General features: G+C 62.5%; 1 protein-coding gene across 12 annotated transcripts in view; it reads left to right on the top strand.

The window, feature by feature from the left end:
• The window catches only part of MYOCD (myocardin), a 339174-nt gene that overhangs the window by 283333 nt on the left and 31093 nt on the right, over positions 1 to 24748 (top strand). For 7 of the 12 annotated variants that reach the window (XM_075903443.1, XM_075903442.1, XM_075903439.1 and 4 more), the window contains one exon: positions 18806 to 18871. In XM_075903443.1, coding sequence (XP_075759558.1) covers positions 18806 to 18871 — 66 coding nt within the window. Of the gene's footprint in view, positions 1 to 18805; positions 18872 to 21345; positions 21439 to 23288; positions 23456 to 24748 lie in introns of all 12 variants that reach the window. The other 5 variants (XM_075903447.1, XM_075903445.1, XM_075903449.1 and 2 more) reach the window with 5 other exon arrangements.

The following is a 24748-nucleotide window of genomic DNA, read 5'->3' as shown; positions in this document are numbered from 1 at the left end:
GCCAAGACTGGAGCCCCCCACGGACAGCGAATCCACAGCTCGACTGCACGCACACTGCCCTGTCGGGGCAAAGCCTCTGGGAACGTCACGCCCATTCTCGCTGCCCCCGCTGAGCGGACGCTCACGGCCCCCTGGCCTGTTTCTGCCAATGGTGTCCCGGAGGCGCCTGCGGGCCTGTGGGCTACCACAGAGTCATGGGCCCTGGCTGAGGCCCAGCCTGTTACCAGTCTCCTGGGAGAGGACCAGGGGAAGGCCAGACCCCGGGACCCCCAGTCTGCTGGGCCAGGCCCATGGCCTCCAGGACTCCAGTGACACAAGTGGCCTTTGCAAAACAAGGGAATTGTTATGAGTCACCTGGCTGCAGATCCGCCAGCCCTTGGAGCAGCCCAGGGGGGCAAAGCTAAGCTGCGCTGTTGCCCACTCTGGTTAGCCAGAGCCCAGCGCACAGTCATGAGCCCCATGGCCAGTGCTGTCCCTCTCTCACGGCCGTTTTTCCGACAACACCTGAGTTCTGGCCACACTGCAATCCCACTCTTCCGAAAGGAAACGGGAAGAGCAGGGGGTTTCCGGCATTGGTATCCTCTTTCTACGAGGAGGAAGCTCTGTCGGAAAAAGGCGCGTGTGGGCGGGGAGGAGGGAGTTCTTTCGGAAGAAGAGGAAAGAGGGAAAAGCCCCAGTGCCCTGGTGGCCCATAGCAACCGCAGCTGACGCGCGGGAGCGTCTGCTCAGTGTGGACGCTGTCTGGCCAAGGAGCAGGTGAGCTGCTCTGTGTGGACGTGCTCTTGCAGAAGAAGGTTTTTTGGAAAATCTCTTCTGGAAGAAGCCTGCAGTCTAGACTTAGCCTCAGTGACATAGCCTTACTTCACAGGCTCCTTCCCCCAGCTCACACCTGCTGCTCACTCCACGATTGCCTGCTCTGTTCATTCCTTGGCACTGGCAGCGCGTTGGTCTGACCCAGTATGGCCAGCCTCCTTTGTTCCTGAGCGACTCCACAGCTTCTCCTGGCCACGGTTCTCCATCATCAATCAATGGTGTGTTCTGGCAAGGACGGCATGTGGAGACCCCCTGCTCTGCCTTTCTCGGGGGCTGCAGGGACACGCCAGCCACGTCCAGGAGCACAATTGCCACAGGGAGAATGGCTCCAGTCAGGACAGGTTGGGCGTTCCCCACTAGGAAGCAGGGAAATGTGCGTCCCTCTGGGATGGGAATGTCCTGGGGCAGGGGTTCTCGTCGCTTGCCCTGAGAACAAACTTGGACCTTTTTCCCTCACTGGGAAACCATGCAAAACACAGGGGAAACTGAGGCACGTGTCGCCTTCGTATGAATATTGCAGGCAATCCCCACTTTGCCACGGTGGCCCAGGCTAAGGGGCATGCTCCGGGCTTGCCTCGCCCACAGAAAAAGGAAGCATGACAGGGTAACTCAAGCCAAGTAGCCACTGGTCCAGTCCCCACACTGATGAATATTTAAGTGTTTACACACGGGACAGCTTGAGCATTCTTCCCCTTCGTGCGGTGGCGAGGACACGCTGCTGGGACATGGGAAAGTTGGGTCTAACAGGTCTCCCACATGCCGGGGGAGTGGCCGACCAGCCTGCTGCGAGGGACAACTCTCTCTCTCTCCCTGCAGGAAAGGCCTGACCGGGAGAGGCAGGGCTGTAAATCCCAAGCGCAGACACCGAACTGCCCGTGAACGGGGCAGGGGTTCGCCCCCACCCCCACCCCGCCCCACAGCATTTCCAACCGGCACACTGGATCCGGGCATCCCGCATCTGGCACCGCGCTCCCCATGCCCTGCGTTGCCTTTTCAGTCCCCGTCTCTACGCTGGACACGCAGGAGTAACCGTTAGCCTGGGCGAGGACTAGCAGCCCCAGAGAACGTGACACGCTGCCGGCTGGGTGCATGCGGAATGCTGGACCTCAGGCCTCCTGGATTTTCTTGTGGGCTGTGGGCAGACAGCGTGGGTTAGTGGTTAGTGCGATTCCCAAAGCAGCCAAGCACATCGATTGAGCACACGTCGCGTGGCTGAGTCTTAATTCTGCTGGCCTGGAGGCCTGGCTTCTCTGCCTCGCTGTGTCCCAAGTGGCTGGGGCCAATCTCGCACTTCGTTTGTTTGGAAAATGCTGTTGCTGATACTTGACCTGAGCTGACATTGAGGCTTTGCATGGCTGGGAAATCACAGCGCTGCTGAGCAGTGAGGGGAGAGGTGGGAGCCGACTGCTCTCCTTGCGCTCAGCCCCTGCTCACTTGTCCCTGGCACGCTGCCTGCCGGCGCTGACGCAAGCGAGAGGAAGTGAAGAAGCCTGGGACATTTGTAACAGCTGGGCAGAGCGCAGCCGGGCTGGTCCCTGCGGCTGAGCTGGGCAACTCGTGTGCCTTTCCACTCGGGCTTCTCTTTCCACGATTCTATGAGCTCAGGAGCCCGGTTTTCCGCACAGGCAAAGCCGCAATTGCTCCCCAGTGCCAGGGCCTCTCCAGTCACGACCCCTGCCCCACTGTGCATTTCTCCTATGCTGCCACCCGGGGGTTGTTTCCCCTGTGACTACAGCAGCATCCAACCCAGGGCTGGAGACTGGGGGAGCGGCCTGGGGAGCATCGCCCCCCAAAGTGGACATGCCTTCCCCTTAGGCTTCCCCTCTCAAGAAGCAGTGGTCCCCCTGCTGCACCCAGCCCTTGCGCCTGGAGAGCTGGACGATGCGCTGCCTTAGTGTTCGCACTAGCACCACCTGCGGGGGTCAGGGCCCTGCACTGAGTGGCCTCCCTGAAGGCTCCCGGTAGAGTCTCTGGAGATCCCTGGCCGGAAGTGGTTCCTCTGTGGAGGTGGCTGCAGTGTTCAGTCAAGGGCAGCTCCCCCGCGCCTGTCTGGCGGAGGCTCCGGGACCTGGGGACGCTGCAGGTGGTCAGTCCGTTGCCCAGTGTTGTCGCCATTGTCAAGTCCAAGTCGAGTCTCGCGTCACACACAATGAACCCGAGTCGTGTCTCAAGTCGAGTCACCGAGGCGCCTTAAGTCGGACTCGAATTCAAGTCGTGGGACTCGAGTCAACAACTCTGCCGTTCCCAACCTGCCTTCCTCAGGCAGCTCTCCCTGGGCCATGAGAAGCCCCAAGGAGCCAGAGACGGGTCGCCGCTTGGACGTGGCTAGATGCAGATTTCCTTGGTTTTCCTAATGCTAATTAAGTATTTTAGGAAAAATTGCTGGAGCAGCCACCAGCAAGAGTTAGTGACCACACTCTGAAGCCAGCAAAGTAACTGTGAGCACCCGGGTCTAAGCACTTGTGTGACATGTGGGTGCTGGGAAGCTAAGATCGGAGAATCATAGACCACAGAGTAAGAAGTGACCAGAAAGGTGTAGCCCTCTGCCCTGGTGCAGGATTTGCTGTGTCTAAACCATGCAAGACAGATGGCTCCTTCTTTTGGAAGCTTGTCACGTCCCCTCAGTCTCCTCCTTTCCAGACTAACCACCCCCGTTCCTTCAGCCTTTGTTCTATACCTGCCATGCCATTGCTTTGATCCCATATGAAGAGAGGCTAAAGCAACTGGGACTTTTCAGTTTAGAAAAGAGGAGACTGAGGGGGGATATGATAGAGGTCTATAAAATCATGAGTGGTGTGGAGAGGGCAGATAAAGAAAAGTTATTTATTAGTTCCCATAATAGAAGGACTAGAGGACACCAAATGAAATTAATGGGGAGCAGGTTTAAAACTAATAAAAGGAAGTTCTTCTTCACACAGCGGGTAGTCAACCTGTGGAACTCCTTGCCAGAGGAGGCTGTGAAGGCTAGGACTATAACAGAGTTTAAAGAGAAGCTAGATAAATTCATGGACGTTAGGTCCATAAAAGGCTATTAGCCAGGGGTAGGAATGGTGTTCCTGGCCTCTGTTTCTCAGAGGCTGGAGATGGAAGGCACGAGACAAATGGCTTGATCATTGTCTTCGGTCCACCGCCTCCGGGGTACCTGGTGTTGGCCGCTGTGGGCAGACAGGCTACTGGGCTAGATGGACTTTGGTCTGACCCAGTACGGCCGTTCTTATGTTCGATCATGTCACCCCCCGGGAGCTCCCCATTTCTCCACATCCTCTCTATTCACTGGCGGCGACAGTGGACACAGAACACCAGCTGAGGACTAGCCAGTGCAGAGCAGAGTGGGACTGTCACCTCCCGAGACTTGCCTGCTACATCAGGCGGCATTTGCTCCTTTGCCGACTCGGGTTGTGGGGCTGATCATCCCACTGCCTGCTGCACCAATTGAAATGAAGGAGGCATTAGAGCAAATAGCATCCGCTGCTCCTGTTGTATCCCTGGTGGATTGGACCCCTCCCCTGTGCCCGCCCCCCTGTCCTGGATGACCGATTACAAGAGCTCACAGGCCATGGTCATAGGGGCCCCTTAAGTGCCTAGGTCGACTGTGTCTCTGACAAGAGCCAGTGCTGTCGGGAGCAATGGTGTGTTCTGGGTAAGAAAGGGTCCAAATACCTGGCTCCTTTTTGCATAGAACGAGTCCTAATTTCACATGTGCGTGTGGAAGGGGCACCGTGCGCATGGCGCGTGTGGGAGGAGCACCGTGCGCATGGCGCGTGTGGAAGGGGCACCGTGCGCATGGCGCGTGTGGAAGGGGCACCGTGCGCATGGCGCGTGTGGAAGGGGCACCGTGCGCCTGGCGCGTGTGGAAGGGGCACCGTGCGCATGGCGCGTGTGGGAGGAGCACCGTGCGCATGGCGCGTGTGGGAGGAGCACCGTGCGCATGGCGCGTGTGGGAGGAACACCGTGCGCATGGCGCGTGTGGAAGGAACACCGTGCGCATGGCGCGTGTGGGAGGGACACCGTGCGCCTGGCGCGTGTGGAAGGGGCACCGTGCGCCTGGCGCGTGTGGAAGGGGCACCGTGCGCCTGGCGCGTGTGGAAGGGGCACCGTGCGCATGGCGCGTGTGGGAGGAACACCGTGCGCATGGCGCGTGTGGAAGGGACACCGTGCGCCTGGCGCGTGTGGAAGGGGCACCGTGCGCATGGCGCGTGTGGAAGGGACACCGTGCGCCTGGCGCGTGTGGGAGGGGCACCGTGCGCATGGCGCGTGTGGGAGGAGCACCGTGCGCCTGGCGCGTGTGGAAGGGGCACCGTGCGCATGGCGCGTGTGGGAGGGGCACCGTGCGCATGGCGCGTGTGGAAGGGGCACCGTGCGCCTGGCGCGTGTGGAAGGGGCACCGTGCGCATGGCGCGTGTGGAAGGGGCACCGTGCGCATGGCGCGTGTGGAAGGGGCACCGTGCGCATGGCGCGTGTGGAAGGGGCACCGTGCGCATGGCGCGTGTGGAAGGGGCACCGTGCGCCTGGCGCGTGTGGGAGGAACACCGTGCGCATGGCGCGTGTGGAAGGGGCACCGTGCGCATGGCGCGTGTGGGAGGAACACCGTGCGCATGGCGCGTGTGGAAGGGGCACCGTGCGCATGGCGCGTGTGGAAGGGGCACCGTGCGCCTGGCGCGTGTGGAAGGGGCACCGTGCGCATGGCGCGTGTGGAAGGGGCACCGTGCGCATGGCGCGTGTGGGAGGAGCACCGTGCGCATGGCGCGTGTGGAAGGGGCACCGTGCGCATGGCGCGTGTGGAAGGGGCACCGTGCGCATGGCGCGTGTGGAAGGGGCACCGTGCGCATGGCGCGTGTGGGAGGAACACCGTGCGCATGGCGCGTGTGGGAGGAACACCGTGCGCATGGCGCGTGTGGAAGGGGCACCGTGCGCATGGCGCGTGTGGGAGGAACACCGTGCGCATGGCGCGTGTGGGAGGAACACCGTGCGCATGGCGCGTGTGGAAGGGGCACCGTGCGCATGGCGCGTGTGGGAGGAACACCGTGCGCATGGCGCGTGTGGAAGGGGCACCGTGCGCATGGCGCGTGTGGAAGGGGCACCGTGCGCATGGCGCGTGTGGGAGGAGCACCGTGCGCATGGCGCGTGTGGAAGGGGCACCGTGCGCATGGCGCGTGTGGGAGGAGCACCGTGCGCATGGCGCGTGTGGGAGGGGCACCGTGCGCATGGCGCGTGTGGAAGGGGCACCGTGCGCATGGCGCGTGTGGAAGGGGCACCGTGCGCCTGGCGCGTGTGGGAGGAGCACCGTGCGCATGGCGCGTGTGGAAGGGGCACCGTGCGCCTGGCGCGTGTGGAAGGGGCACCGTGCGCATGGCGCGTGTGGAAGGGGCACCGTGCGCCTGGCGCGTGTGGGAGGGGCACCGTGCGCCTGGCGCGTGTGGGAGGGGCACCGTGCGCATGGCGCGTGTGGGAGGGGCACCGTGCGCCTGGCGCGTGTGGGAGGGGCACCGTGCGCCTGGCGCGTGTGGGAGGGGCACCGTGCGCATGGCGCGTGTGGAAGGGGCACCGTGCGCATGGCGCGTGTGGGAGGGGCACCGTGCGCATGGCGCGTGTGGGAGGGGCACCGTGCGCCTGGCGCGTGTGGGAGGGGCACCGTGCGCCTGGCGCGTGTGGGAGGGGCACCGTGCGCCTGGCGCGTGTGGTAGGGGCACCGTGCGCATGGCGCGTGTGGGAGGGGCACCGTGCGCCTGGCGCGTGTGGGAGGGGCACCGTGCGCATGGCGCGTGTGGGAGGAGCACCGTGCGCATGGCGCGTGTGGGAGGGGCACCGTGCGCATGGCGCGTGTGGGAGGGGCACCGTGCGCCTGGCGCGTGTGGGAGGGGCACCGTGCGCCTGGCGCGTGTGGGAGGGGCACCGTGCGCCTGGCGCGTGTGGGAGGAGCACCGTGCGCATGGCGCGTGTGGGAGGGGCACCGTGCGCCTGGCGCGTGTGGGAGGAGCACCGTGCGCATGGCGCGTGTGGGAGGGGCACCGTGCGCCTGGCGCGTGTGGGAGGGGCACCGTGCGCCTGGCGCGTGTGGGAGGGGCACCGTGCGCATGGCGCGTGTGGGAGGGGCACCGTGCGCATGGCGCGTGTGGGAGGAGCACCGTGCGCATGGCGCGTGTGGAAGGGGCACCGTGCGCATGGCGCGTGTGGGAGGGGCACCGTGCGCATGGCGCGTGTGGAAGGGGCACCGTGCGCCTGGCGCGTGTGGAAGGGGCACCGTGCGCATGGCGCGTGTGGAAGGGGCACCGTGCGCATGGCGCGTGTGGAAGGGGCACCGTGCGCATGGCGCGTGTGGAAGGGGCACCGTGCGCCTGGCGCGTGTGGGAGGAGCACCGTGCGCATGGCGCGTGTGGAAGGAGCACCGTGCGCATGGCGCGTGTGGGAGGAACACCGTGCGCATGGCGCGTGTGGGAGGAACACCGTGCGCATGGCGCGTGTGGAAGGGGCACCGTGCGCATGGCGCGTGTGGAAGGGGCACCGTGCGCCTGGCGCGTGTGGGAGGAACACCGTGCGCATGGCGCGTGTGGGAGGAACACCGTGCGCATGGCGCGTGTGGAAGGGGCACCGTGCGCATGGCGCGTGTGGGAGGGGCACCGTGCGCCTGGCGCGTGTGGGAGGGGCACCGTGCGCCTGGCGCGTGTGGGAGGGGCACCGTGCGCATGGCGCGTGTGGGAGGGGCACCGTGCGCCTGGCGCGTGTGGGAGGAGCACCGTGCGCATGGCGCGTGTGGGAGGGGCACCGTGCGCCTGGCGCGTGTGGGAGGAGCACCGTGCGCATGGCGCGTGTGGGAGGGGCACCGTGCGCCTGGCGCGTGTGGGAGGGGCACCGTGCGCCTGGCGCGTGTGGGAGGGGCACCGTGCGCCTGGCGCGTGTGGAAGGGGCACCGTGCGCATGGCGCGTGTGGGAGGGGCACCGTGCGCCTGGCGCGTGTGGGAGGGGCACCGTGCGCATGGCGCGTGTGGAAGGGGCACCGTGCGCATGGCGCGTGTGGGAGGGGCACCGTGCGCATGGCGCGTGTGGAAGGGGCACCGTGCGCCTGGCGCGTGTGGAAGGGGCACCGTGCGCATGGCGCGTGTGGGAGGGGCACCGTGCGCCTGGCGCGTGTGGGAGGAGCACCGTGCGCATGGCGCGTGTGGGAGGGGCACCGTGCGCCTGGCGCGTGTGGGAGGAGCACCGTGCGCATGGCGCGTGTGGGAGGGGCACCGTGCGCCTGGCGCGTGTGGGAGGGGCACCGTGCGCATGGCGCGTGTGGGAGGGGCACCGTGCGCATGGCGCGTGTGGGAGGGGCACCGTGCGCATGGCGCGTGTGGGAGGAGCACCGTGCGCATGGCGCGTGTGGAAGGGGCACCGTGCGCATGGCGCGTGTGGGAGGGGCACCGTGCGCATGGCGCGTGTGGAAGGGGCACCGTGCGCCTGGCGCGTGTGGAAGGGGCACCGTGCGCATGGCGCGTGTGGAAGGGGCACCGTGCGCATGGCGCGTGTGGAAGGGGCACCGTGCGCATGGCGCGTGTGGAAGGGGCACCGTGCGCCTGGCGCGTGTGGGAGGAGCACCGTGCGCATGGCGCGTGTGGAAGGAGCACCGTGCGCATGGCGCGTGTGGGAGGAACACCGTGCGCATGGCGCGTGTGGGAGGAACACCGTGCGCATGGCGCGTGTGGAAGGGGCACCGTGCGCATGGCGCGTGTGGAAGGGGCACCGTGCGCCTGGCGCGTGTGGGAGGAACACCGTGCGCATGGCGCGTGTGGGAGGAACACCGTGCGCATGGCGCGTGTGGAAGGGGCACCGTGCGCATGGCGCGTGTGGGAGGAACACCATGCGCATGGCGCGTGTGGGAGGAGCACCGTGCGCCTGGCGCGTGTGGAAGGGGCACCGTGCGCATGGCGCGTGTGGAAGGGGCACCGTGCGCATGGCGCGTGTGGGAGGAACACCGTGCGCATGGCGCGTGTGGAAGGGGCACCGTGCGCATGGCGCGTGTGGAAGGGGCACCGTGCGCCTGGCGCGTGTGGAAGGGGCACCGTGCGCATGGCGCGTGTGGAAGGGGCACCGTGCGCATGGCGCGTGTGGGAGGAGCACCGTGCGCATGGCGCGTGTGGAAGGGGCACCGTGCGCATGGCGCGTGTGGAAGGGGCACCGTGCGCATGGCGCGTGTGGGAGGAACACCGTGCGCATGGCGCGTGTGGAAGGGGCACCGTGCGCATGGCGCGTGTGGGAGGAACACCGTGCGCATGGCGCGTGTGGAAGGGGCACCGTGCGCATGGCGCGTGTGGAAGGGGCACCGTGCGCATGGCGCGTGTGGGAGGAGCACCGTGCGCATGGCGCGTGTGGAAGGGGCACCGTGCGCATGGCGCGTGTGGGAGGAGCACCGTGCGCATGGCGCGTGTGGGAGGGGCACCGTGCGCATGGCGCGTGTGGAAGGGGCACCGTGCGCATGGCGCGTGTGGAAGGTGCACCGTGCGCCTGGCGCGTGTGGGAGGAGCACCGTGCGCATGGCGCGTGTGGAAGGGGCACCGTGCGCCTGGCGCGTGTGGAAGGGGCACCGTGCGCCTGGCGCGTGTGGAAGGGGCACCGTGCGCCTGGCGCGTGTGGGAGGGGCACCGTGCGCCTGGCGCGTGTGGGAGGGGCACCGTGCGCATGGCGCGTGTGGGAGGGGCACCGTGCGCCTGGCGCGTGTGGGAGGGGCACCGTGCGCCTGGCGCGTGTGGGAGGGGCACCGTGCGCATGGCGCGTGTGGAAGGGGCACCGTGCGCATGGCGCGTGTGGGAGGGGCACCGTGCGCCTGGCGCGTGTGGGAGGGGCACCGTGCGCCTGGCGCGTGTGGGAGGGGCACCGTGCGCCTGGCGCGTGTGGGAGGGGCACCGTGCGCCTGGCGCGTGTGGGAGGGGCACCGTGCGCCTGGCGCGTGTGGAAGGGGCACCGTGCGCATGGCGCGTGTGGGAGGGGCACCGTGCGCATGGCGCGTGTGGGAGGGGCACCGTGCGCATGGCGCGTGTGGGAGGAGCACCGTGCGCATGGCGCGTGTGGAAGGGGCACCGTGCGCATGGCGCGTGTGGGAGGAGCACCGTGCGCATGGCGCGTGTGGAAGGGGCACCGTGCGCCTGGCGCGTGTGGGAGGGGCACCGTGCGCATGGCGCGTGTGGGAGGGGCACCGTGCGCCTGGCGCGTGTGGGAGGAGCACCGTGCGCATGGCGCGTGTGGGAGGGGCACCGTGCGCCTGGCGCGTGTGGGAGGAGCACCGTGCGCATGGCGCGTGTGGGAGGGGCACCGTGCGCATGGCGCGTGTGGGAGGAACACCGTGCGCCTGGCGCGTGTGGAAGGAGCACCGTGCGCATGGCGCGTGTGGGAGGGGCACCGTGCGCCTGGCGCGTGTGGAAGGAGCACCGTGCGCATGGCGCGTGTGGGAGGAGCACCGTGCGCATGGCGCGTGTGGAAGGGGCACCGTGCGCATGGCGCGTGTGGAAGGGGCACCGTGCGCCTGGCGCGTGTGGGAGGGGCACCGTGCGCATGGCGCGTGTGGGAGGAACACCGTGCGCATGGCGCGTGTGGGAGGGGCACCGTGCGCATGGCGCGTGTGGGAGGAACACCGTGCGCATGGCGCGTGTGGAAGGGGCACCGTGCGCATGGCGCGTGTGGGAGGGGCACCGTGCGCCTGGCGCGTGTGGAAGGGGCACCGTGCGCCTGGCGCGTGTGGAAGGGGCACCGTGCGCCTGGCGCGTGTGGGAGGGGCACCGTGCGCCTGGCGCGTGTGGGAGGGGCACCGTGCGCCTGGCGCGTGTGGAAGGGGCACCGTGCGCATGGCGCGTGTGGGAGGGGCACCGTGCGCATGGCGCGTGTGGAAGGGGCACCGTGCGCATGGCGCGTGTGGGAGGGGCACCGTGCGCATGGCGCGTGTGGAAGGGGCACCGTGCGCATGGCGCGTGTGGGAGGAGCACCGTGCGCATGGCGCGTGTGGAAGGGGCACCGTGCGCATGGCGCGTGTGGAAGGGACACCGTGCGCCTGGCGCGTGTGGGAGGAGCACCGTGCGCATGGCGCGTGTGGAAGGGGCACCGTGCGCATGGCGCGTGTGGAAGGGGCACCGTGTGCCTGGCGCGTGTGGAAGGGGCACCGTGTGCCTGGCGCGTGTGGAAGGGGCACCGTGCGCATGGCGCGTGTGGGAGGGGCACCGTGCGCATGGCGCGTGTGGGAGGGGCACCGTGCGCCTGGCGCGTGTGGGAGGGGCACCGCGCGCATGGCGCGTGTGGGAGGGGCACCGTGCGCATGGCGCGTGTGGGAGGGGCACCGTGCGCCTGGCGCGTGTGCTGAGGCTGCAGAATTACTCTCCGAAAAAATCTCACTTTTGTTTCCTAAGAAGTGCTGGAATTTGGCAGGACCCACCCTCCCGTGTGGGGTTTTCACTAAATATTTACTTTGACTGTAAGTCGCAGTTTGTATTCGGAGCACGGACAAGCACAAAGCAGTGACATGGCGCGTCAGTGCTAAGGAGCCGCCTTTGGAAGCCCCGTTCCTATTCGGCTCCACGTCAGACCTGAGGGGAGTTTCATTCTGGGTACGGCGGACGGTGGGCAGAAGGTGAAGGCTAATGAAGGGGGGAGCTGAGCTGGTCTGAACTCCCCCAGGCTCCCAGACCCTAGACGTGTAGGGCTGGACTGGACCAGCCCCCTGTGCTGGAGCAGGACCAAGTAAATCTAAACCTGCCTGACAGGTGTTTCTCCAACCTGTTCTTAAAAACCTCCAGTGATGGGGCGTCACCTGCACAGGGCTGGTGTTGTGCCCCTGCCCTGGAACCGTGTCTTGGAGGGAGGGTCTCTCTCTTCCATCCGGGAGCCCCACTGCCTCCTAAACACACCTGTGGGGGGGCCAGTTCTCCTGCGTGCAGCCCGTCAGACCTCACCAAGGGGGCTCTTCCCCCACCGGCTCAGTGGGAGGCCACCGAGTCCCTGGGGTCCTGGGTCTCAGGCCTGTGATCAGACCAGTCCAGTGGTCAATACGCCAGTTTCTGTGATGAGGCCCAGGCCCTGGTGCAGGGCGGGGCAGCAAGCAGGCACAGCAACAGCCAGGTCTCCTTGTGCAGGTGGAGATCCGGCAAACGCAGGCGGAGCGGGGAGACGGCCACCCAGGGGTTCGGTGGCAGGAGGGAGGCAGGCCCACCCCCTCCACTGCGTCCCAGCCCAGGGCCCTAACTGCAGCAGGGCAGCCGGCTACTGGGTCAGCGGGATCCGCACCGCAACTCGCTGACCGCTGCTCTGGCTCAGCCAAACTGTGGGCAGCCATCCCGGGGCTACTTCCGTTCTCCCCCTCTGTGCACACCTGGGTCTCCGGCCGGTCCACTGGGGGCTTGACAGCTCTGACTGGCATCCTGGGAGTCCTTAATGCCCCCCTGATCTTTCCATCGGCTCACGGCCCTGTGTGCATTCCAACCACCCTCCCCAGATGCACGCACTGTAAGCTGGTTCCCTTTTGAACCACCCCAGAGTCATCTGCACCTTTGTGCGTCACATTCTTCACTTCCCCTCCCCCGTGTTCCACCCAGACTCCAAATGGCAGGACCTCCTACCACCAATAGACGGAGGGGAGCATGGGCCTGTCTCTACTCCATCTTGGTTCTGCGGCCCCCTGGGCACATGGCTCCTTTGGATGTGGGCGGGTTAATGCCCTACTGGACCTCAAAAGGAGCACGCCTGTTAATACGCCCCAGAATGATTTTCAACTTTACAGCAACTGTGTCCCATTATCGTAATCCACTCTGCAGCCCTGGCCTTTTTCAGACGCGCTGCTGCCTGGCCAGTTATTTCCTGGTTTGTAGTTGTGAACTTGATTTGTCCTTCCTACGTGAAGCACTTTGTATTTCTCTTTGTTGAATTACTTGTTGTTGAATTCCTTCCAATACACCACGTTGTCCAAGTCATTTTGAATTTTAATCCTGCCCTCTAACATGCTTGCATACCCCCCAATTTGGTATCAAGCAAAGTTTGTAAGCAGACTTTCCATGCCATTTCTTGAACTCGTTAATGAAACTATTGATAAAGTACTGGTAGTAAAACAGCACTGAAGAGAAACATTCACAAAATAAAAGTCCTTTTCAGTTACATCACATGAAGGGAGACAATGAAATGTTTTATAAGGTGATTGCATACAAATTCTAGAAATATCAAGATGTGTTAACTTGAGTGCCTAGTAGTAAAGTATGATATTGATAGAATAAGCATCACAGAAACTTGATAGAAGAATGATAATCAATAGCAGACGGTATAAACTATATAGGAATTACAGATTAGGTCATGCTGGTGGAGGAGTGTATAGAGGAAAGAAAGTATAGAGTCAAATATAGAGAAATCTTAAATGACTCAAACGGTACTGTAAAATCTCTACGGCTAGAAATTCCATGCTGGAATAGTAGGAAGATAACAGCAGGAATATACTATCAGCCACATGACTAAGTTGGTGACAGTGACTGTGAAATGCTCAGGGATATTAGAGAGATTACAGAAATAGAAAACTCAGTAAGAGCTGGGGATGTCAACTCTTCCCATCTTGATGTGGTTCTTGTCACCTTAGGCTGAGATGCAGAAATCAAGTGTCTAGCCACAATTAATGACTGCTTTTTGGAGCAGCAAAATCATGCAACCCACAAGGGAAGAGGCAATTCTTACTTTAGTCGTAAGCAGAGCACAGCATGAGCTCCAAGTGGTGAATAACTCATTAATAGTAATGTAATTAAATGTAACGTCCTGTGGGAGATGTGAGTGTGGCCAGATGCCACGGACGGGCCACAATGAGAATGCCATGCTTAAAGCACACTGCAAGAATCAAGGCAGACAATCCCCGAAAACAGGGGGTTCATTTTTATAGTTCGATTCACCAAGTCAGTATCCAAAGGGCTTTTGCGGCACCTACTGGCTAACCAGAAGCCAAACACAGTCCTTGGCTTCCACCCAGAGAAGTAGTGAAAGGTCACAGAAAACCCAATTCAGTCATATGTGAGGTTCCACTAATCCCAAAGGATCAGAGGGGCAGCCGTGTTAGTCTGTAACTTTTAAAACAATGACACATTAGAGACTCACCAAATATATAGCATCATGAGCGTTTGTGGGTAAAACCCACGTCCTCAGAGGAGTTGAGAGGAAATAACAGAATCCAAGATACATAGAACAGCAAAAGGCATTTCTCTGTCAATTGTAGGATCTGTGTTAATGGAGCTGTCTAAGTGGGCTGGATGTGTCCCATTCATAGCTTTGGATGTGGAAATGTGAATGTTAAAGGCAGGGAAATTGGCATGTTAGTGCATTAACCAATTAATGCCTCTCTCTATGCAAGCCCAGGGTAACAGTGTCAAATCTGTAGACGAATACCAGTTCTGCAGCCTCTCTCTGTAACTGGCTGGTGACCTTCCTTTGTAGAAGGATGGCTACTTCTAAACCCAGGACTGAGTAGCCCCAATTTTCTCTGCCTTTAACACCCACATTACCACGTTCCAGCTTCATGTCCTTATGTTGCAGTTTTATACTGAATAGTAACAGACCCAGAACTGACCCCTGCAGGACCCTGCTAGATATGCCCTCTGTGACGGCGCGTTGGGGGACCCCCGTCTCCTGCACCCCGAAATGGCACAAACAGACTGCACCAGCCGGTGTAATGGAGGTTGTTTATTGCCTCTCCAGGATACAGCACAGCACAGATGTAATCTGGTCACAGAGCTGGGCTAGGATGCCTCAGGCCCCCTTGAGATGGGGGAAGACTGGGCCCTTTCCCTAGGCTGTCTCCTCCATGCTCCCAGCCAGCCACTCTAACTAACTCTCTTCCAGCCCTGCCCCCCAGCCAGGGCAGCCTCCCCCTTCCTTTGTTCCTCTCCATGGGGTTTATCTGGTTCAACAGGTTTGGCATCACCTTTGCATAGTGAGGTTTTCCCTGCTGGGTCTTGCTCCAGACAGCAGAGGTCACCACAGCCCAGCAAGTCCCCCCACTACGTCACACCCTCCCAATTTGAGAGCGAACCTCCAATGCTGGCTTGTTGTGTATGGACCCACCTGATAGTAATTACACCTAGACCACATTTCCCTAGTGTTTTTATGAGAATGTCATATAGACCTGTTCCAAAAGTCATCTTAAATATAAGATCCCACGCCTCCTGCCTCTCCCCACCCCAGATCCCACGCCTCCTGCCTCTCCCCACCCCAGATCCCGCGTCTCCTGCCTCTCCCCACCCCAGATCCCGCGTCTCCTGCCACTCCCCACCCCAGATCCCGCGTCTCCTGCCTCTCCCCACCCCAGATCCCGCGTCTCCTGCCTCTCCCCACCCCAGATCCCGCGTCTCCTGCCACTCCCCACCCCAGATCCCGCGTCTCCTGCCTCTCCCCACCCCAGATCCCGCGTCTCCTGCCTCTCCCCACCCCAGATCCCGCATCTCCTACCACTCCCCACCCCAGATCCCGCATCTCCTGCCACTCCCCACCCCAGATCCCGCATCTCCTGCCTCTCCCCACCCCAGATCCCGCGTCTCCTGCCTCTCCCCACCCCAGATCCCGCGTCTCCTGCCACTCCCCACCCCAGATCCCGCGTCTCCTGCCTCTCCCCACCCCAGATCCCGCGTCTCCTGCCACTCCCCACCCCAGATCCCGCGTCTCCTGCCTCTCCCCACCCCAGATCCCGCGTCTCCTGCCTCTCCCCACCCCAGATCCCGCGTCTCCTGCCTCTCCCCACCCCAGATCCCGCGTCTCCTGCCTCTCCCCACCCCAGATCCCGCGTCTCCTGCCACTCCCCACCCCAGATCTCGCGTCTCCTGCCACTCCCCACCCCAGATCCCGCGTCTCCTGCCACTCCCCACCCCAGATCCCGCGTCTCCTGCCACTCCCCACCCCAGATCCCGCGTCTCCTGCCACTCCCCACCCCAGATCCCGCATCTCCTGCCTCTCCCCACCCCAGATCCCGCGTCTCCTACCACTCCCCACCCCAGATCCCGCGTCTCCTGCCTCTCCCCACCCCAGATCCCGCGTCTCCTGCCACTCCCCACCCCAGATCCCGCGTCTCCTGCCACTCCCCACCCCAGATCCCGCATCTCCTGCCACTCCCCACCCCAGATCCCGCATCTCCTGCCTCTCCCCACCCCAGATCCCGCATCTCCTGCCACTCCCCACCCCAGATCCCGCATCTCCTGCCTCTCCCCACCCCAGATCCCGCGTCTCCTGCCACTCCCCACCCCAGATCCCGCATCTCCTGCCTCTCCCCACCCCAGATCCCGCATCTCCTACCACTCCCCACCCCAGATCCCGCATCTCCTGCCTCTCCCCACCCCAGATCCCGCGTCTCCTGCCTCTCCCCACCCCAGATCCCGCGTCTCCTGCCACTCCCCACCCCAGATCCCGCGTCTCCTGCCTCTCCCCACCCCAGATCCCGCGTCTCCTGCCACTCCCCACCCCAGATCCCGCGTCTCCTGCCTCTCCCCACCCCAGATCCCGCGTCTCCTGCCTCTCCCCACCCCAGATCCCGCGTCTCCTGCCACTCCCCACCCCAGATCTCGCGTCTCCTGCCACTCCCCACCCCAGATCCCGCGTCTCCTGCCACTCCCCACCCCAGATCCCGCGTCTCCTGCCACTCCCCACCCCAGATCCCGCGTCTCCTGCCACGCCCCACCCCAGATCCCGCATCTCCTACCACTCCCCACCCCAGATCCCGCATCTCCTGCCACTCCCCACCCCAGATCCCGCATCTCCTGCCTCTCCCCACCCCAGATCCCGCGTCTCCTGCCACTCCCCACCCCAGATCCCGCGTCTCCTGCCACTCCCCACCCCAGATCCCGCGTCTCCTGCCACTCCCCACCCCAGATCCCGCATCTCCTGCCACTCCCCACCCCAGATCCCGCATCTCCTGCCTCTCCCCACCCCAGATCCCGCATCTCCTGCCACTCCCCACCCCAGATCCCGCGTCTCCTGCCTCTCCCCACCCCAGATCCCGCGTCTCCTGCCACTCCCCACCCCAGATCCCGCGTCTCCTGCCTCTCCCCACCCCAGATCTCGCGTCTCCTGCCACTCCCCACCCCAGATCCCGCGTCTCCTGCCACTCCCCACCCCAGATCCCGCGTCTCCTGCCACTCCCCACCCCAGATCCCGCGTCTCCTGCCTCTCCCCACCCCAGATCCCGCGTCTCCTGCCACTCCCCACCCCAGATCCCGCGTCTCCTGCCACTCCCCACCCCAGATCCCGCGTCTCCTGCCACTCCCCACCCCAGATCCCGCGTCTCCTGCCTCTCCCCACCCCAGATCCCGCGTCTCCTGCCACGCCCCACCCCAGATCCCGCGTCTCCTGCCTCTCCCCACCCCAGATCCCGCGTCTCCTGCCTCTCCCCACCCCAGATCCCGCGTCTCCTGCCACTCCCCACCCCAGATCCCGCGTCTCCTGCCACTCCCCACCCCAGATCCCGCGTCTCCTGCCACTCCCCACCCCAGATCCCGCATCTCCTGCCACTCCCCACCCCAGATCCCGCATCTCCTGCCTCTCCCCACCCCAGATCCCGCATCTCCTGCCACTCCCCACCCCAGATCCCGCATCTCCTGCCACTCCCCACCCCAGATACCACGCCTCCTGCCACTCCCCACCCCAGATACCACGCCTCCTGCCACTCCCCACCCCAGATCCCGCATCTCCTGCCACTCCCCACCCCAGATACCACGCCTCCTGCCATGCCCCACCCCAGATCCCGCATCTCCTGCCACTCCCCACCCCAGATCCCGCATCTCCTGCCACTCCCCACCCCAGATACCACGCCTCCTGCCTCTCCCCACCCCAGATCCCGCATCTCCTGCCACGCCCCACCCCAGATCCCGCGTCTCCATCCACTCCCCACCCCAGATACCACGCCTCCTGCCTCTCCCCACCCCAGATACCACGCCTCCTGCCTCTTCCCACCTCAGATCCCACGTCTCCTGTGTCTCCCCACCCCAGATAGCGCATCTCCTGCCTCTCCCCCAATCCACCAACATCCCAGAGTCCACACCCCAACCTCCTGCCCCAGCCCTGAGCCTCTTCCTGGAGCCAACCCTACACACCCTCTCCTGTGCCCCAAGCCGCCTCCCACACCTCAATTCCTGCCTCAGCCCTGAACCCCCTTCTGCACCAATCTCCCTCCCGGAGTCTGCACCCCCTCATGAACTCTGATTCCCTGCCCCAGAATTCTCAGCCCGGAACCCTCTTCCTCACTCCAGAGCTCTTGTCCCCACTCGGAGCCTCCACCCCCTCCTATATCCCAGCCTCTGCCCCATCAGTGCCTGTGAGTGACGGGGGGTGATCAAACGGGGGGGGGCAGAGTGAGCTGGGACATGCCTTCAGAGAGGGGTGGAGAAGGGGTGTGGCCTCAGGGCAGGGGCGGGGCAAGGGTGCTTGGGTTTGTGTGAATAGACAGGTGGCAGCCCCACTTCCACGTGTGCTACGAGAGCTCCCCTTCTCAATAGAGGCCCCCTCTGTGCCCCGAGCAGGGCTTGAGGGGCTCCCACATTCCCTGCACGGGGGTGGGGCACCAGGGCGGCCCCATCCCTTCCTTTCAGACACACCGTGATGGAAACCTTGCAGCCCCCCCCCCCCCCCCCGACTGATGGGACAGCTCAGGACTCTGTGCTCTGCGACAGGTTCCCTGCAGCATCTGGTCCACCGCTGGCCCATTTGGAGAGTTTTCATGCTCTTTAAATGGGGATCAGCTAAGAGGCCCTGTCTGTGCCCTCTCTCCCGCTGGTCGCTCGGCCCCAGTGGGACGCTGCCTTCCAGACACAGCTATTGAATCAAACAGACCACAGCTTGGCAGGAGCTCCCTGGCACACCCCTCCATCCCGGGGGTGCCTCTTTTCCGGGGCTACGGGAAAGCCTGGCTCTCCCCCTCGGTGGCAGAAAGGGGCGTGTCGCTGAATGCTCTGCTATGGGGCTGTTTGCAGAGAACGACCTGCCCAGGCAACGCGCCCATCTCTTCCTGACGCTCCTTCTCTCTCAGTTTTACAGTTACGGCTCCAGCAGAGACGAACCCGTGAGCAGCTGGCAGACCAGGGCATCATGCCACGTGAGTACCCACCTGCCACTCTCCAGGGTCACCAGAGCGCCCATGTGAGGCGCGGGGCAGGGCGTATATCAGACAAAGCCTGAATAGCAGGACAGTCCCTATAAAATCGGGGCCTCTGGTCCCCCTCCCTCTGCCCCAAGCCAGCGAACCAAAGCAAAGCTGCCAGTTCTTCCTGCACATGCTGCGCTAGCCACCGGCTGCCTGAGAGGCTCCCCCCAGGCCGGGTGCCATGCTCCCCCCTGGCCGGCAGGCTGGGCTGAGTACGCCCTGCTGCCTCCACACTGCCCTAGCTGTACTACACCCTGTCTGGAGGGTCACAGTGGGCTGTCGGCGGAGCCGCTCCACTGTACGCTGCTGAGGACCTGGCCTGCTCACCGTCATCCTTTGGAAAGTCCCGCTCTCTGGCTGCGCATGGTCACCTCCTGTTCCGTCCGACGTCTCCAGTGTCGGCTCAGGCGCAGTTGGGCCACGCAGGTCGCTGCATGGTCAGAGCTGGAGTCCGGTATCACCTCTGAACCTGCCAAATGCCAGGGCTCTCCTGGACCTGCTCGTTATCGGGCACGTTCAGGCCCAGAGGCTGGCAAGCCCATAGCAGGTTGCGGGGATCTATCTGGATTTTCTGCTGGACTGAAGTTCCCGGAACGGGCGGGGAAAGTGCTCAGGGTTTCTGTCCACATCTCAAGCTGCTCTGTCCCAGGGCAGCGCCGGGCAGCTCAGCCAGCTGCTTCATTTCCCAGAGGCAGGAGTCAATAAAACCAAGGAGCTGGCTTCCCGGAGCCTTGCACAAGGTACAGCCTGGGAGCCAGCAGGGACTGTGCTGCCTCATGGGATGCACATCCAGCCCTTTCCCCGGTGCAGCCCGAAGGCCCCAGCAGGTTCGTAGCCAGAGGCCAGCTGGCAGCCTGGAGAATCAGTGCATCTCCCGAGAGCCAGCCCTGTGCTGCCTCCCCAGCTAAGCCCATCCACGTTGGGCCCCGGCCAGCGTGGGGCACTCAGGTGCTTTGCCCTGCTCTGAGTCCCAGGCCTCCTCGCCAGGGGCCGTTGGTGGGACCCAGGCAGCACTGGCTGTCGCCCCGTGCTTCCCAAAGCCAAAGCCAACAGCACTGGGCTAGCAAGGCAAGAATGAAAGCGGCACCTGCACTGCCCAGCTCAGCCCTCCCGTGTGCCTTGTCACGGACACAGAGCACAGGAGCCGGAATGGCCCCGGTCAAGGCTCTGTCCTCTCCCGCTAAGGACTGCAGCTGCGCAAGGCTCATCCACTTCTGGCTCTGGTGTTGGCTGCTCTGCTTTATGGTATGGACGCCCATTCACGGCCCTCAGGCCCAGCCAAAGAGAGCACTACGGTCTCTGCTCTCTGCTCTCCGCTCTCCATCTCCCAGCACTTCCCCCGCCTGCTCGCTCTCATTCTCTTGCTCTCACGAGGCCGCAATCGGTGTTGTTAGCAACAAAAGGCCAGTCGGCGTGGTATGGCCCCTCCGGCAGGCAGCACTCAGGAGTAAGGCCCCAAAGAATGAGGCTGGCATCATAAATATTGAGTCCTTTTGATTTGCACTCTGGGTTTGAGCTTGGCAGGTTCATACCTTCAAGCGTTGCTCAGAAAACAGGAAGTCTGGACTTTCTTATTTTTAATGCAAATTGAGATTCACATGTAAATCCAAGAGCCTGGGGTTGTAAGCAACGCCCCCGACATTGTCAGACTTGTGATAGAATTGCAAGAGCTGGTGGCGGTGCCAGTTTGCTGTGCCACCTCGAATATCTCCTCTCAGAGGAAAGGCCCACAGTTGTGAAGGGACACGTTCAAGAGGAGCGTGCAGAACGTCCCAGTGCGTGTGCATAGGCTGGTGTTCCGTGAACACAAAGGTCTGTGCACAGAACTCCCCTGATGGGATGAGTGCATGGGGCACCTGCCCCTTTAGAAACTGGAACCTAGTCCTGCATTCGGGCCCGGCCAACGAGCTCGCGGGGCCCACGCTGTGGTTGGCTGAGCCGCACGGCCACGTGGCTCACCAATCAGGGCAGCGAGTGAGCAGCTGGGTGGGCGGGGCCAGGAGCTGGGCCGTGTGGGGCCCTGAACGTGCGGGGTCCAAGGCATCCGCTTTACTCGCCTTGCTCGGAGGCTGGGCCTGCCTGCATTGCACCGGCTCTGGCGCAGAAACTTCACAGGCCTGTTCCCCTGGCTTAGAGCTTTGTCCCCCTCTCCCCTTCTGCGCTGGCGTCTTGCAGGCCCCGCCCAGGGGCCACGTGGGGAGAGACTGCGCGCTCAAATGGCTCAGTCATTTTTGCGAATGAAGACAACAAAAGACACTTTTGCTGTTATACAAACGTGCCCATTTCTGAGCAGCACCAGGGCAGACAGAGGCCATGTAACAGCGAGGGGGTGCTGCACCGTTCACCAGTGCAGCTTGCAGAGGGTTTGAACGCATGCGTTGTGCATGCACAATGAGCGTGCACTAACAAGAGGGCTCTGTTCCTAGTGGTGTCCCCCTGTTCTGCTGGCACTGAGCACACGTGTGTACACTGAATTCCTGAAGGGGCACATGGAATGGACCCTCATTCCATACACTGAGGTGAGTGTGGAATGAGGTGGGGCTGGAAGGCCCAAAACGTGCGGTCTACAATCTACCAAAAAGCTGTTCTTTAAACCTGGGTGCCGTGCTACTAAGGGCTGGGACCCACAAGGCAGCAGGCTGGATACGATTGCTCCTCGACATTGCTCAGGGCCTTAACTCAAATACGTTTTGTTTTTCTTCATTTCAATCGCTTCGCCGGGGTGGGGAGGGGGAGGCGGGTTCAGGTGCAGGCTGCCCCGGGGAGAGAGGACAGCCCAGCCCTCTGTCACTGCAGCAGCTTGAGGCCAGGTGAGAAGCGCCTCTCCGTGGCTGCTGCAGCTCCAGCGGGAGAGGGCTGCATGTCCCTGGGTGGGAGTCAGACAGACAGACAGACAAACTCCCTACAATATATAGTAGCTAGCTGTCCCATTCTCCACCCCTGCTGGCCCAGTGGGGTTAGAGCTGTCCCAGTCCCCATGCTCCCCCTTGTGGCCCATCTACAGGAGAACTGTCTCTCCTACCAGATCCCTTCCTTTCCATTTTATGAGAAACTACTGAATTCCAGGCACATCCCATTGTCCTGGCACAAACGAAATCTGACCTTGTTTTAAGTTATAAGAGGAAGTTGCATGCCAAATTTGGTGGTCCTAGCTCTTAAGGTTTAGGAGGAGTTCTTGAACCAATGGACTTGCAGATGGACACACGGACAGACAGACAAACTCTCTCACATATATGGCAGATATTAGACAGCTCCTCTCTGAGACCCAGCACTGTTAAGAAGACACGAGATAGCAGGCCTAAAGCCTGAAACTTGCCCAAGAGCAGGCATTGTCAGTCCTGGATTTTGGACAAGGGTAATTTAAAATCCCCGAGCCAGATTTTCTGCTGGCATAATTCTTCTGCAAAGAATTCGCCCGCCCCCCGACCATCCTTATAACTGATCCATTCCTATAATGTCCTGTTACCATTTACTGAAAGAGCATTAAAGTGAAAGCCTCAAACAAATACACAGACGGTGCCACGAGGGGACAGCCTCATGCTGTCTGCGATCAGTTCCAGAGGCAATGGAGGGAGGCAACCGCCAGGGCCTTGCAGCCTCCGGGGTGGGCGGGGACCGAAGAGAGAGGAAGGCTTACAGACAGGCCTCTCCCTTCCCCCTAGCTGAGGATGGTGCCAGGTCACAGCTCAGCCTGGCTCAGAGCACAACAGATGACCATGAGCAGAGACTCAGCCTTGGTGCAGTCAGTGAGGGGAGCTCTGGGCTCACACTAAGGTAACTGAGCCAAATCTGCCCCTAGCGACCAGGAGACCTAGGACACGGGGTGGGGGGGGGGGGGGGGGGGGCCTGACCAAACGTCTCGCCCGGGTGCACGTGTTCCAGGCCTGCGCTAGGCACACTGCCCCGGGGAACTGCAGGGAGGCATGTGCCAGAAAGCCAGGAGGCTCCCAAACGGCACGTGGGTCTCGCTCCACAAAGGGCGTGTACCCAAAGGGGGCGAGAATGGACGGAGTCTTCCCCTAGCAACCTGCACAGGGGCCAGCCCCAAGCCACCGGCCAGACTCTGCCAGCTGGCCCAAGGGGAGGGCAGGGAAGGAGCTAGCCATGCACTGCACTTGGGGCTGGACCAGCTGCTGCTAAGAGGTTGATTCCAGGTGCCCCAGTAGAATTCTGCCCGATTCTGCCACCCAGACTCTCCCAAACACCGGGCTGTGCCATGAAGGCACAATCTAGTCCTCCAATTGGTGCGTCAAGCAAGGCAGCTTCGTCCCTCTTCTGCAAAGCCACCTGCACTTCCAAGCCCTCACAGATCTGCCCCGACGTGGTGTCTGAAGAACCAACGCTAGCAATACTCTTGTTTGTTTTGCAGACTAATACAAGCTGCGGCAGCCACATAATTCCTCCAAAATCTTGGTAAATGACTAAATTCTGCAACACGTTCCTTATGAATAGCACGACATGAAGTGTGACCCGGTCAGGTGCTGCCCAGAGAAACCTCATAACACTAGGACTTGGTAGCGACCTGGGCTATCAAAAGTAACGTCCCGGACTTACTTCGTTGTATTGTTCACTCGTTTCATTTTGCTTTTGGCTAAAACACTGTCCTCATGGCTGCTCACCACAGCACGGCACCAAAATCATACGAGCATGTCTGTCTGTCTGTCTGTCTGTCCGCTCTTGAAATGCTGGAACTAGGAAAAGGTTCCCTGGCCCTTTGAACTTAGCTGAGGTCCATCCCACTTTTTCATTGGATCCATCCCCTTCCACCAGCCAAACCACCCAAATTCCCTTTGGCTTCCCCCTTCTTCCCCCACGTTTATTTGCTCTGCTCAAGCTCCCCATTCACTACCACACTCTGGGGTGCTAGGTCTGAGCCCTGTGCTAAAGGAATTTCTATCCCCTTGTTTGTTCCTCTCCAGGACGGGGCAGCACGCTAGCGACACGAAACAGACCCCTCAGCCCCTCCCTTTCGAATGTCCCCTCCCTGCAGTGCAGGAACCCAGGAGATGTCCGAGTCATTTCCCTGCAGACCCGAAAAGACTGATTCTTGCTCCATCTATGCCCAGCCAATGGGGGACAATCTGAAACTGTGGCCTTGCCTTGGTCTCTGCACTTTGGAAACCTCGGTTTTCAGCCCCAAACAGCACGAACTTCTGGCTGAGCTTTGGCGTCAGGCTCCAGATGCCGCACTGGGAACAGGCTCCGTGCCCTCCAGTCCCAGGAGCTGATACCGAGATGATGCTAAAGCCCTTAGCGCTGAATGGCATTTGGAAGTGCCCAGAAATAATCAAAACTGGCTCTCAGGAGTGACTCCCCCAGCTGTATGTAAGGCCTGGAGAGCTGTGGGCCTTAGCATGTGCAACAGGGACCCCCCCAGCCGAGCTGAGGCAGGGGAAATGGAACTGGGGAGATGCCCTTCTCCTGGCCTCCCTCTTGGAGGGGAACCAAGCGCCTGTGGGAAGAGGGTCTCTGCTCACCTTGGCTCCCAGGCTGGGTCCTGTGCCCACGTAGGGCTCCCCAGGCCCACAGCCCAGCTGCCCAGAGCCTTTCCCAGGGAGCTGGAGAGAAGCCGCAGGGAGCCGCAAGGCCGCAGGGTGGGAGCTGCCGAGGAGCAGAGGGTGGCTGGTGTGCGGGGAGGGGAGCGGAGCACACAATGGAAGCCGCTGAGTCCCGTGTTTAACCGACGCTTGCAGCCCGAGCGAAGAACGGCGCGATCCCTTTGTTTTCCCACGTGCCCTGGACGGGGCCTCGCCGTCTGAGCCGCTTGCAGGGCCTCCTGCTGCCAGGGTCCCGTAACGAGGTCCGCTCCTGTGGGCACCGACGCTTTGC

This window comes from Pelodiscus sinensis, chromosome 20 (assembly GCF_049634645.1).
Source record: "Pelodiscus sinensis isolate JC-2024 chromosome 20, ASM4963464v1, whole genome shotgun sequence".
NCBI lineage: Eukaryota > Metazoa > Chordata > Testudines > Trionychidae > Pelodiscus > Pelodiscus sinensis.
This window is presented reverse-complemented; position numbering and strand designations above follow the sequence as displayed.